Here is a 9,787-nt window from a genome sequence, read left to right on the forward strand (position 1 = left end):
GGGAGAAGATGGCAGATGGGAAGTGGGACAACCAGGTGCCAAGGCCACAAGGTGGGAACAAGCTTGGTGTCCTCCAGGACAGAGGGAAGGGTAGTGTGGTTGACGCATGGAGAGTAGAGTACAGTCCCAGATGTGGTCAGTTCAGTAGACGAGGTGGCCATGAAAAGGAGCTCGGATTTTACTGGAAGTGACATTGCAAGGCTTAAGAAGAGAAGTGATTTTAAGGTTACTGTGTGGAGTGTAGCTTTTAAAAGCTACTTTAGAAGCCTTACTGGTTTCCTCAGGCAGAGCCAGTCTCTCCTTGAATTCAGTGTGTTTTGTTCCCTTAGACAGGTACACCATTTATGCATCTTTCTCTGCCAGTAGACTGAGTTCCTGGAGGGTCCCCTGGGCAGCCTCCAGTCCTGAGCTGACACCATCACTCTTCTGGGGAGGAAGTGGGATAAAGGGAGAGCCTTCGAAGCCTGTGGTACAGGCTGTCCTTCCAGCTCACAGGGGGCTCTCTGGGCAACGTATGTTTGACTTTCTAGTCCTGGTAATATAAGTTCAAATGTTTATGGATTTTTGAAGCTGCGATGAAAGCATGTCTATTCATGCTGGTAGAAATCTATGAGCCTTTTTTAGTTTTAATTTTTTTTACAGAGAGCCCACAGAAAAACCTGGGTTACTTGGTAGGGGAAAGGAATGTAGTGTGAGGATGGAGGTGAAACCTTGAGGCAGGCAAACCTGAACGGAGCTGGACGGCAGAGCTCGGGCTTCCTGAACCGGGAGCCTGAGGCCCTGGCCAGACGAGTGGGGTCGACCAGGCCCCGGGTGTACAGCGAGGCAGAAGTTTGGAGGGAGGCAGAGCCCGGCCGGGAGGCACCGGGCCGAGACCACCCAGACGAGACCGGGCCGGCGCAGGGCAGGGGCGGGAGGGGCGGCGGCGGCGGGCCGGAGTCGGACACCGCGCCGCCGGCCGAGAGGCCCCAGACATTCCACGCCAGCCGCGGGAATGCACTGAGCAGGCGGCGCGCGGCCCCGGACGGGTTCGCTGGGCGGGGCCTACGGCCGAGGGGCGGGACCGAAGGCTGCGGGGCGGGGCCCACGGCCGCGGGACCTTTAAATTGGCCGCCCGGGAGCGGCGCACGGGCCCACGACTGACCCAGCCAGCGAGGGAGCGACGACCCCCCGACGGACACGGGCAGCAGCGCCAAGCCCACGATGCTGCGCCATCTGCCGGGACTGCTCCTGCTGCTCTGGCAGCTGCTGCTGCTGCCACCCCCCGCCGTCCCCGGCCCCCTGGACCGCCCCGGCTTCCTGAAGTTGGGGACCCGCGGCCCAGGGGGCAGCCCCGGACGCCGTCCCGCTCCGGCCGCCCCCACCGGCACGCCCTATTCTGGGGCCGGCCAGCACGGCGGGGCCCGCGGTGCAGGTACACGGCCTGGGCGGGGACGGGAGAGGGACCCCAGGCCGAGAGGGACCTGAGAGGGCCTCAGGGAGGGACACCCTCCAGGAAGGAGGGAGATCCCCGGCCGGGGCCGGGCGGGATGGTTGGGTGGGCAGGGGCATCAGGCGTTGAATGAGGAGGAAGAGCCTCCGTCATCCACCAGGTATTCCCTCCATCCCAGCCGGAGCCAGACTGTGGTGCAGGAGAAAGATCCCCTCCCCGATGAATCTTGTGGGGATACTGAGGTCCAGAGAAGGGAAGAGAGAGATGCCCAAGGTCACTCATAGTCAGGGCTAGACTTTGGGTCTCCTGAAGGTCAAACTCCAGCAACTGCCCCCTGAGATTTGGGCAGAGAGGATGGGGCAGCCGTGGGAACACCAGGCGCCTCTCAGCTCTCTGTCCTAGACCCACCTCTGGTTCAGCTCAGTAAACCTTTCCTGAGATTCTGCTTTTAGTTCTCTGGTTGAGCAAAGCTCCTAGAGCAGCAGAGAGGGAAGATCATCTGACACAGCCCCTGACAGCAAATATAGGGTAACTGAGGCTCGTCAAGGGGAGGGGACCCAGCAAATCAGTGTCAGAGCCCAGAATAAAACTCAGGACTCAGATAACTCAAGCATGGAACTTTCCACTGCTTCAAGCTACCAAGCTGTCAATATGGTTTACATAAGGTTTTATTTTCATTACCAAAAAGTCCAGCATCAGACTTGTTAAAGTCCTGCTTTAAAGAGAGGCTGCATCAAACCATTTTCTGGATGTCCAGCCTCATCTGGCCAGTGATGCTTCATGGCCCAGGTTGATTTGTGTTGTCTACCCCTCCTGCACCTTTCTGGATAATGTTGAGGAAGAGCACAAAGGATTCTTTCCTGCATCAGCTCCAGTGGGCTGGATTTGATATGGCAAGAGCATTGTCATTGAGGCAGGGAGTGCCAGGGTTCACCATGGTTCAATTCAGTTAGTAACCAGTTGGTTGCTCCAGGCCAGGAATGGGGGTAGGGGAGAAGCCTTTCTCCCAGAAGTTAATTTTACCTCTCGTCCTGATCCACCTCCCTTGGGGAAGCATCAGGGAGGGAGAGGAGGGATTCTGCGTGGGGTGGTCAATGTTCCTCCTATGCAGTACTGGTCCTTTATTACCTGAAACCCAAACCAATATTGAATGATAATTCTTTAATAAACACAACATTCCACTCTTTTTCAAATTCACTTCTTTTTGCACCCAGAAACTGCTAAGCTTTGCTATGGGCTTTTATTTCTAGCAGAGCTATCAGAAATGGACAATTATTGTGAGTAAGGAAACATTTTAGGAAATTCAGATTCTCATTTTCTTGGTTTCTGAGAATCAAAGTGCTGTTATCTAGTAAAGGGGAGTGAGATTCAAAAACAATTAATGATAAGGGGGTCTGAATCAGGAAGTAAGCAGATGCTCACAGAATGTCCTGCCATCTGAGTCAAGCCCCCTGTATTTTCTATTCCTGCTGTAATAAATTACCATGAACTTAGTGGCTTGAAACAACACACATTTATTATCTAAGAGTTCTGTGGCTCAGAAGTCTGACACTAGTCTCACTGGACTAAAATTAAGGTGTCGGCAGGGACATGTTCCTTTTGGAAAGATCTTAGAGGAGAATCCGTTTCTTTGCCTTTTTCAGCTTGTAGAGGCCGCCCCCATTCCTTGGCTTGTGGCCGTTTCCCTCCATTTTCAAAGCCGCCAAAGGCAGGATGAGTCCTCACATGTCATCTCTCAGATCTCCTCTTCTGCCTCTCTCTTCCACTCTGGGAGCTGTTGTAATTACATTGGACCCACCAGAATAATCCAGGACAACATCCTCAATCTCAAGCCTTTAACTTAATCACACATGCAAAGTCTCCTTTACCATGTAAATTAACATAATTACAGGTTCTGGGGATTAGGACATGGACATCTTTGGGGGGCATTATTCCTGCCCACCACACCCCTGTGACCTCCCATAGATGATTCCATGTGAAAAATCAAGTGAAGAAGCAAGGAATCCTGCATGTTTACTTACAAGAACATAGCCTCGATATTAGTAAGGACACCACTTGGGTGTTAGTGACAGCATTGTCAGATATGGGTTTGTATCACATGTAGTTTTCCCTTTACTCAAATTATGCAAAAAAGTCCAGATCCAACTCCTGGAAGGATTTTCTTCTTCTTTGCTTTCGATGCATGGTAATTAGGGATGAAATGAAATTCTGGAGGTTTTTTTTTTTTTTAAAGAATTAATTCCTTTTGACCTAGCTAAATACATGACGCACAGCATATTTCAGGCTGGTGGCTCAAAGTCACCAAGCAGGATGTTTACTAGGTACATGAGGTAATGTTAATTTTGGTAGTAGAAAATGTTCTTTCAGAGAGAGGCAACCATGAAATGAAAGGTCCCTTTGGGCTGGGAGTCAGGAAACCTGGAGTGCAATCTACCGCTATTTTCTACCACTTTCTAGGTCTTACAGCTTCCTGAGACTCAGTTTTCTCGCCTGTAAAATGGGTATAAAAACAACCTCTGCATCTCTAACTTCACAGGGTTGTTGTGTTGGAATCCTGTGATCCCTCAGTGTTATTGAAAGTAGGATGTTATTTATTGTTTTAGTTAATACCTCTAGGAATCAGGCTAAAACCAAGAGGATACTTTTCAGTTTTTAAAAGAAAACTATACAGATGCATAATTCCTGCTCCAGACTGGGCTTTTTCTGTCATCAACTGCTTAGCCTAGGAATTTATTTTGAATGAATAAATACCTACACCTTTTCCCCCTACACAATGAGTAAATTGCCTTCTTAGAGTTGCATCAATTTCCAGCCCCCTACTAGGAAAGAAAAGAACCCTGAATGACACTTCATGCCCAAGGATCTCATTTCCATTCAGGGCTTGGTGTGTGTATGCATGTGCATGTGCATGTGTGTGTGTGTTGAAAGAAGAGGAATGGCTTCTTTCTTAGCTAGTCCTGACTTTTGGATTTGATTTGGGTGGCTAGGACAGGGAGGAGTATAGAACGAGATTAGAGGAAAAAAGGATAAGAAGGATGTGCTGAAAACAAAAATGTAGTGTTGCTGCAATGTGCAGGTACTTTTGTGTGGGAACGATGCAAGCTTCTTGAGGGCAGGGAATCTGGCTTATTTGCTTTTGTAGCCCCATGGCTTAATACATGGTAGGCTCTCAAAAAAATATATTTGGTGAATGAAAAAATGAGAGAGAGGTGATTAAGACACTTTGGTGGGGGCAGTAGGACAGATACTAGGTCAAAATCTCTGCTTCTTAAAACAAGACATGCTGACAAAGATGGAAGTCAACAGGGACCAGATTAAGTTGTTATCCTTCTTTCCACTTTCAAACTGTAACTCAGGGCTAGTTGGACCTCAAAGTTCACTAAACGTGAGTGAATGACCAGATGGAGGGAGAATTTAGGGCTACTCTGGAGCAGTTTTCACTGCCTTGGAAGTGGGGTAAAAGAAGGAGGCCAGCACGAGAGCACCAGTGTGCCTTACCTCACACACTGCCATTGCCCGAGGGGCTCTGAGGCCTGGGCAGGCAGGGGAGGGTGCAGTGAGGGTGCCCTGAGTTCACCTTTCACACGATTCAGGGTCACTGTCCCATTGCCTCTGATGGCCAAGAAGCCCAAGAGAGGTCTGGAATCCATTCATTCCTGGGAGTCTAGAGGAACCTTTGAACAAAACTTTAAGCAGAAGGATACGGTTCCCAGTGAAATTTGAAGACTCAGCCAGCCTGTAGGGGAGATATTTGGGGAAATGTCACACCTGTATGTGAATTCTCACTAGGGAATCCTGAAGGCCTCAGTGCTTTCAACATCCAAAGGGAGGGTGGTCTTGGGGGAAGACAGCAGACAATGGGGTATTTGGGATCAAGGGATGCTGGCCAGAGCTCTCTGGGTGGGAGAACTGACCCCCTTTCTTTCTTGTTTTTTTTTTTTTTGTTTGTGTTGGCCTGGCAGCACGGGCATGTGGGATCTTAGTTCCCGGACTAGGGATCAACCCTCGCCCCCTGCAGTGGAAGCGTGGAGTCCTAACCACTGGACTGTCAAGGAAGTCCCAGAACTGCCCCATTTCTGACTGTGGTCTGCTCATCGCTTAGTTATGTCTGTTTCTCACACCCTTCTTTGCAGGTGTTTGCAAGAGCATGCCCTTGGACTTGGTGTTTATCATTGATAGTTCTCGTAGTGTACGGCCTCTGGAGTTCACCAAAGTAAAAACCTTTGTCTCGCGGGTAATTGACACTCTGGACATCGGGCCGGCAGACACGCGGGTGGCAGTGGTGAACTACGCCAGCACCGTGAAGATCGAGTTCCATCTCCAGACCCACTCGGATAAGCAGTCCCTGAAACAGGCCGTGGCGCAGATCACACCCTTGTCCACAGGGACCATGTCGGGCCTGGCCATCCAGACAGCGATGGACGAAGCTTTCACAGTGGAGGCAGGAGCTCGGGGACCCGCTTCCAACATCCCTAAGGTGGCCATCATTGTGACAGATGGGCGGCCCCAGGATCAGGTGAATGAAGTGGCGGCTCGGGCCCAGGCGTCCGGTATTGAGCTGTACGCCGTGGGCGTGGACCGGGCAGACATGGAGTCCCTCAGGATGATGGCCAGTGAGCCCCTGGACGAGCACGTTTTCTATGTGGAGACCTATGGGGTCATTGAGAAACTTTCCTCTAGATTCCAGGAAACCTTTTGTGGTAAGTCTTTGCTTCCAACTAGAAAATATGTTATATAGTCAGACATTGTGTATCCAAAAAAAAAGAGATTTATTCTTTTTTGGTGGAAATTTATGGAAAACTTAAATATAAGCAATACTTTTTCATATGTGTGTATTTCTTTTTTTTTATTTCTTTTTTTTTTTTTTTTTTTTTTTGCGGTACGCGGGCCTCTCACCGCTGCGGCCTCTCCCGTCCCGGAGCACAGGCCTTGGACGCGCAGGCCCAGCGGCCATGGCCCACGGGCCCAGCCGCTCCGTGGCATGAGGGATCCTCCCGGACCGGGGCACGAACCCACGTCCCCTGCATCGGCAGGCAGACTCCCAACCACTGTGCCACCAGGGAAGCCCTCTTTTTTTTTTAGCAACTTAAACATACTTTGTTGGTTTAGAAATATAGAGCTGCCTTATATATAACTTGGTTTGCTCATAAAAATCTTCGTGTTTGCATTAGAAATGTGAAATTCTGGAAATATCCAGGGTACATGATCCTGCTATTCCCTGATGGGGTCAGAAAAAAATACAAATAAAAAAATCTCCAGACACCTCTCTTCTCCCCTCTGCCCACCACATTTTTTCCAGATATTTTCTTTAGTTTTTCCATCTCTAGATTTAACAGGACTCTGCTTGTTTTGGGGCAGAAGACGGGGACTGTGTCTGTCTGTGGAAAGATCAGCTGGCTTATATTCCAGTGTAACTGTCAGTCAGTGTGTACACTTAGTGAATGCTCCAGTTTTCAGATTCAGCCCGGTGTCTGATTATTCCTTGTGGAGGGAGAGGCTTAGGGACCAGGAAGGTTAGGATTTCAGCTCACTTGTGAGATAGCAAGAAGCAGGGTATTTCTTATTTTAATTTTTTAATTATTCTGTTACTGTTCTTCTCCTTTCTTCCTTTAGGATGGAGCTTAAATCCAAACATGCTGATTTAATTAGAATTTTTAGCATGAATCAGCCAAACCCATGAATATGAATCCATTCAAGGCTCGGGTTTATCTGTAGTCACTGACCAGAATTATGAATTTGTGGGACTCAAACTTTTTAATTTTTACTTTTAAATTTATTTTTGTTTTTCTTTTAAAAATTTCTGTCTTCCTTTGTTTCTTTGTTTCTTTCTTTCTGTAGTCATGCTTTATTTTTTATCATTTGGAGATAATCTTTCAAAGCCCTCTGTGGAATTATCTAAGCAGGTGTGGACAAATTTCTAGTTCAGGTGAATTTTAAAATGTAGATACCTTTTGCTATATAATCTATTTCACATTTGTTTTTTCAACATGTGTTTATTGATCACTGATGATACAAAGATAAGGTAGTCCCTCCCTACCATCAAGCAACAGTCTGCAGCTGGGGATGAGACAAACAAGTGAACCAATAATTACAATTGTAAATTTCAAGGAGACTTTATATATAAATGAATGTGAAACTCAGCAATCAACAATTTGTCAGGAAATGAGAGACGAAGTCTCGGTCTGGAGCAAAGTCTGGCCTCATCTCAACCAGACCCGGCCAGGGACCCTTTATCTTTCCTGCCCTAGGACACTGGGTCTTCACAAGCTGTCCTTGGCTTTGGTGGCATTGACTCAGCATTCATTGGTTTCCCAAAAGAAAATAGCTTTCTTTCTCCCAGAAAACACCCCTGTGTTTGTGGGTGAGAACTTTTCCATAAAGATGCTGGTCTATGGCAAGGCTGGGTCTCAAAGATAGCACCTGGGGTTGGGCTTGAAGGACATAAAGTAACAAGTGGTGAGTGGTCATCTTTTCATTCTGGTACGAAAGATCTGCTTGTTCTGGGGGGAAAATATCCTCTCTATGGAAAAAAGACTGAGAGGTAGCTGTTGTAGTCAACGAGCTGGAAAGATTATTCCATGAGAAGGCCCTCCTTGGGAAAATATTAACCTGTCCTGTTGCCAAAACAGTGGAGGCTGGGTGACCTGCCACAGGGGTGCCAGCCTCCTGCAACAGGCCTCCTTGGTTTCTCAGAAATGATTAAATTCATTGATTCTTTTATCAAAGCATGTCACTGGGGGAAAAAAATCTGAGGTTAAAAATGGCTCCAGGAGCAAAAAGATGAGGATGCAGTTAGGTAATGTAATCTAATTTGTTGTTTTCTTCCTTTTCTTTTTACTGGTTTGTATATAGCATGTAAGTTTATTCTCCTGGCAGATATGAGAGTCGCATGTGTATACATTTGGGCTTAGGAACCCATGCCGCATATTCGGAAGGCAGTTACCTACGTTGCCCTCCACCATTTGCAATTTCAAACATGTATTGCTGCCCAAGAGTGAGTGGGTTCCAGGCCTAGAGGAAAGCCTGGGTGTGAATTCTGTTTAGACACAAACTATAGAACCCTTGGAAACTGGGTTCTGGTGGCAGTGGGACCACTAGCTCATAGAACTTCAGGTAGTACATTACTGTTCCCTTCTTTCTGTTGGGAAGCAAAAGTCTTTTTTTCTGGCTAGGTGGATACATTGAATAAAATATCGAATTGCCTGATTCATGTAAAGTGTTTGGCTTCAGCTCCAAATTCAAAATTCCCTTTCTTTTTTGAGAAAGTCAACCACAAGATTTATGATTTTAAATTAGTTACAATTTAAACATTACTGAGAGTGGTATTTATAATAAACCAGGGGCAGGAAACAAGTAGCCAATTTTTAGAGTGAACTAAAGATAGAATCAGAGAGGAACCTGGAGAGTGATGTTGTTTTGACACAGGAGGAAGTATCTGAAATGCTTCTTACCTGTCGGCGCTGACTGTTGTAAATTTCCTTTGCACAGCTCTGGACCCATGCGCGCTGGGCACACACCAGTGCCAGCATGTGTGTGTCAGTGACGGGGAAGGCAAGCACCACTGTGAGTGCAGCCAAGGATATTCCTTGAATGCCGATAAGAAGACGTGTTCAGGTGAGGCTGCTTAAGGGGTGGTGGCTGATGGAAACTTATCTGGGGACTCACCCCAGGCTTTGGACTGGCATTACGCTTTTCTCCTAACTGCCCTGTGGTGGATTTACTGTTATCAATGACTTTTCTTGAAAAGGAACATGAGAAGAAAAGTGAGGTAATACCTAAAACAGTATGTAATACTATAAGTAATGTAATAGTATAAGTACCTATTACAGTACTTATTACTAGGTTTAGAGAGAAGGGTTAGTAGGGAAAAGGGCTAGTGAGGAAGGGGGCCAAAACTCTTCGTCCTTTTGAGGTTTTGGATTTTTTTTTCCTGGGTTTTATTTCATTAAATACAAGCTCCTCTTACCTGTCTGTGACCGTAGAAGATTCATGGAATCTAGAAGTGGAAGAAAATCTAGGGAGGTTCTCACTCATCTGCTCTATGAATACTCACGTACAATCAATGAAGAGTGGGAATTAGGTCCAATTTGTTAAATCCTAGAAAAAAGTTTTAGAGAGGAAGAAAACTTAGAGATCATTTAATTCAACCTGCTCATTTAATAGAAAATGAAACTGAGACCTCCACAAGAAGGGAGAAGACTTACCTACCCATGTCATGGGGTCTGTTAGTGAAAGAGTCAAGACGAAGTGGGTTCCCACCCAGTCCAGCAGGCTTCCTCTCGTGCCAAGCTGTCCCATTTCATTAGCAGTGTGTGTGTGTGTGTGTGTGTGTGTGTGTGTGTGTGTGTGTGTGTG

The 9,787-nt window shown here is 47.2% G+C and overlaps 1 protein-coding gene across 1 annotated transcript in view; it reads left to right on the forward strand.

The window, feature by feature from the left end:
• Positions 1-1,203: 1,203 nt before the first annotated feature.
• MATN3 (matrilin 3) overlaps positions 1,204-9,787 on the forward strand; it is a 19,910-nt gene continuing 11,326 nt past the window's right edge. Inside the window, exons 1-3 of the mRNA XM_029232688.1 lie at positions 1,204-1,414; positions 5,566-6,132; positions 8,921-9,046. Of these exons, the coding sequence (XP_029088521.1) occupies positions 1,204-1,414; positions 5,566-6,132; positions 8,921-9,046 (904 nt within the window). The remainder of the gene's footprint in view (positions 1,415-5,565; positions 6,133-8,920; positions 9,047-9,787) is intronic.

This window comes from Monodon monoceros, unplaced genomic scaffold (assembly GCF_005190385.1).
Source record: "Monodon monoceros isolate NGI ecotype Baffin Bay Population unplaced genomic scaffold, NGI_Narwhal_1 Super_Scaffold_19, whole genome shotgun sequence".
NCBI lineage: Eukaryota > Metazoa > Chordata > Mammalia > Artiodactyla > Monodontidae > Monodon > Monodon monoceros.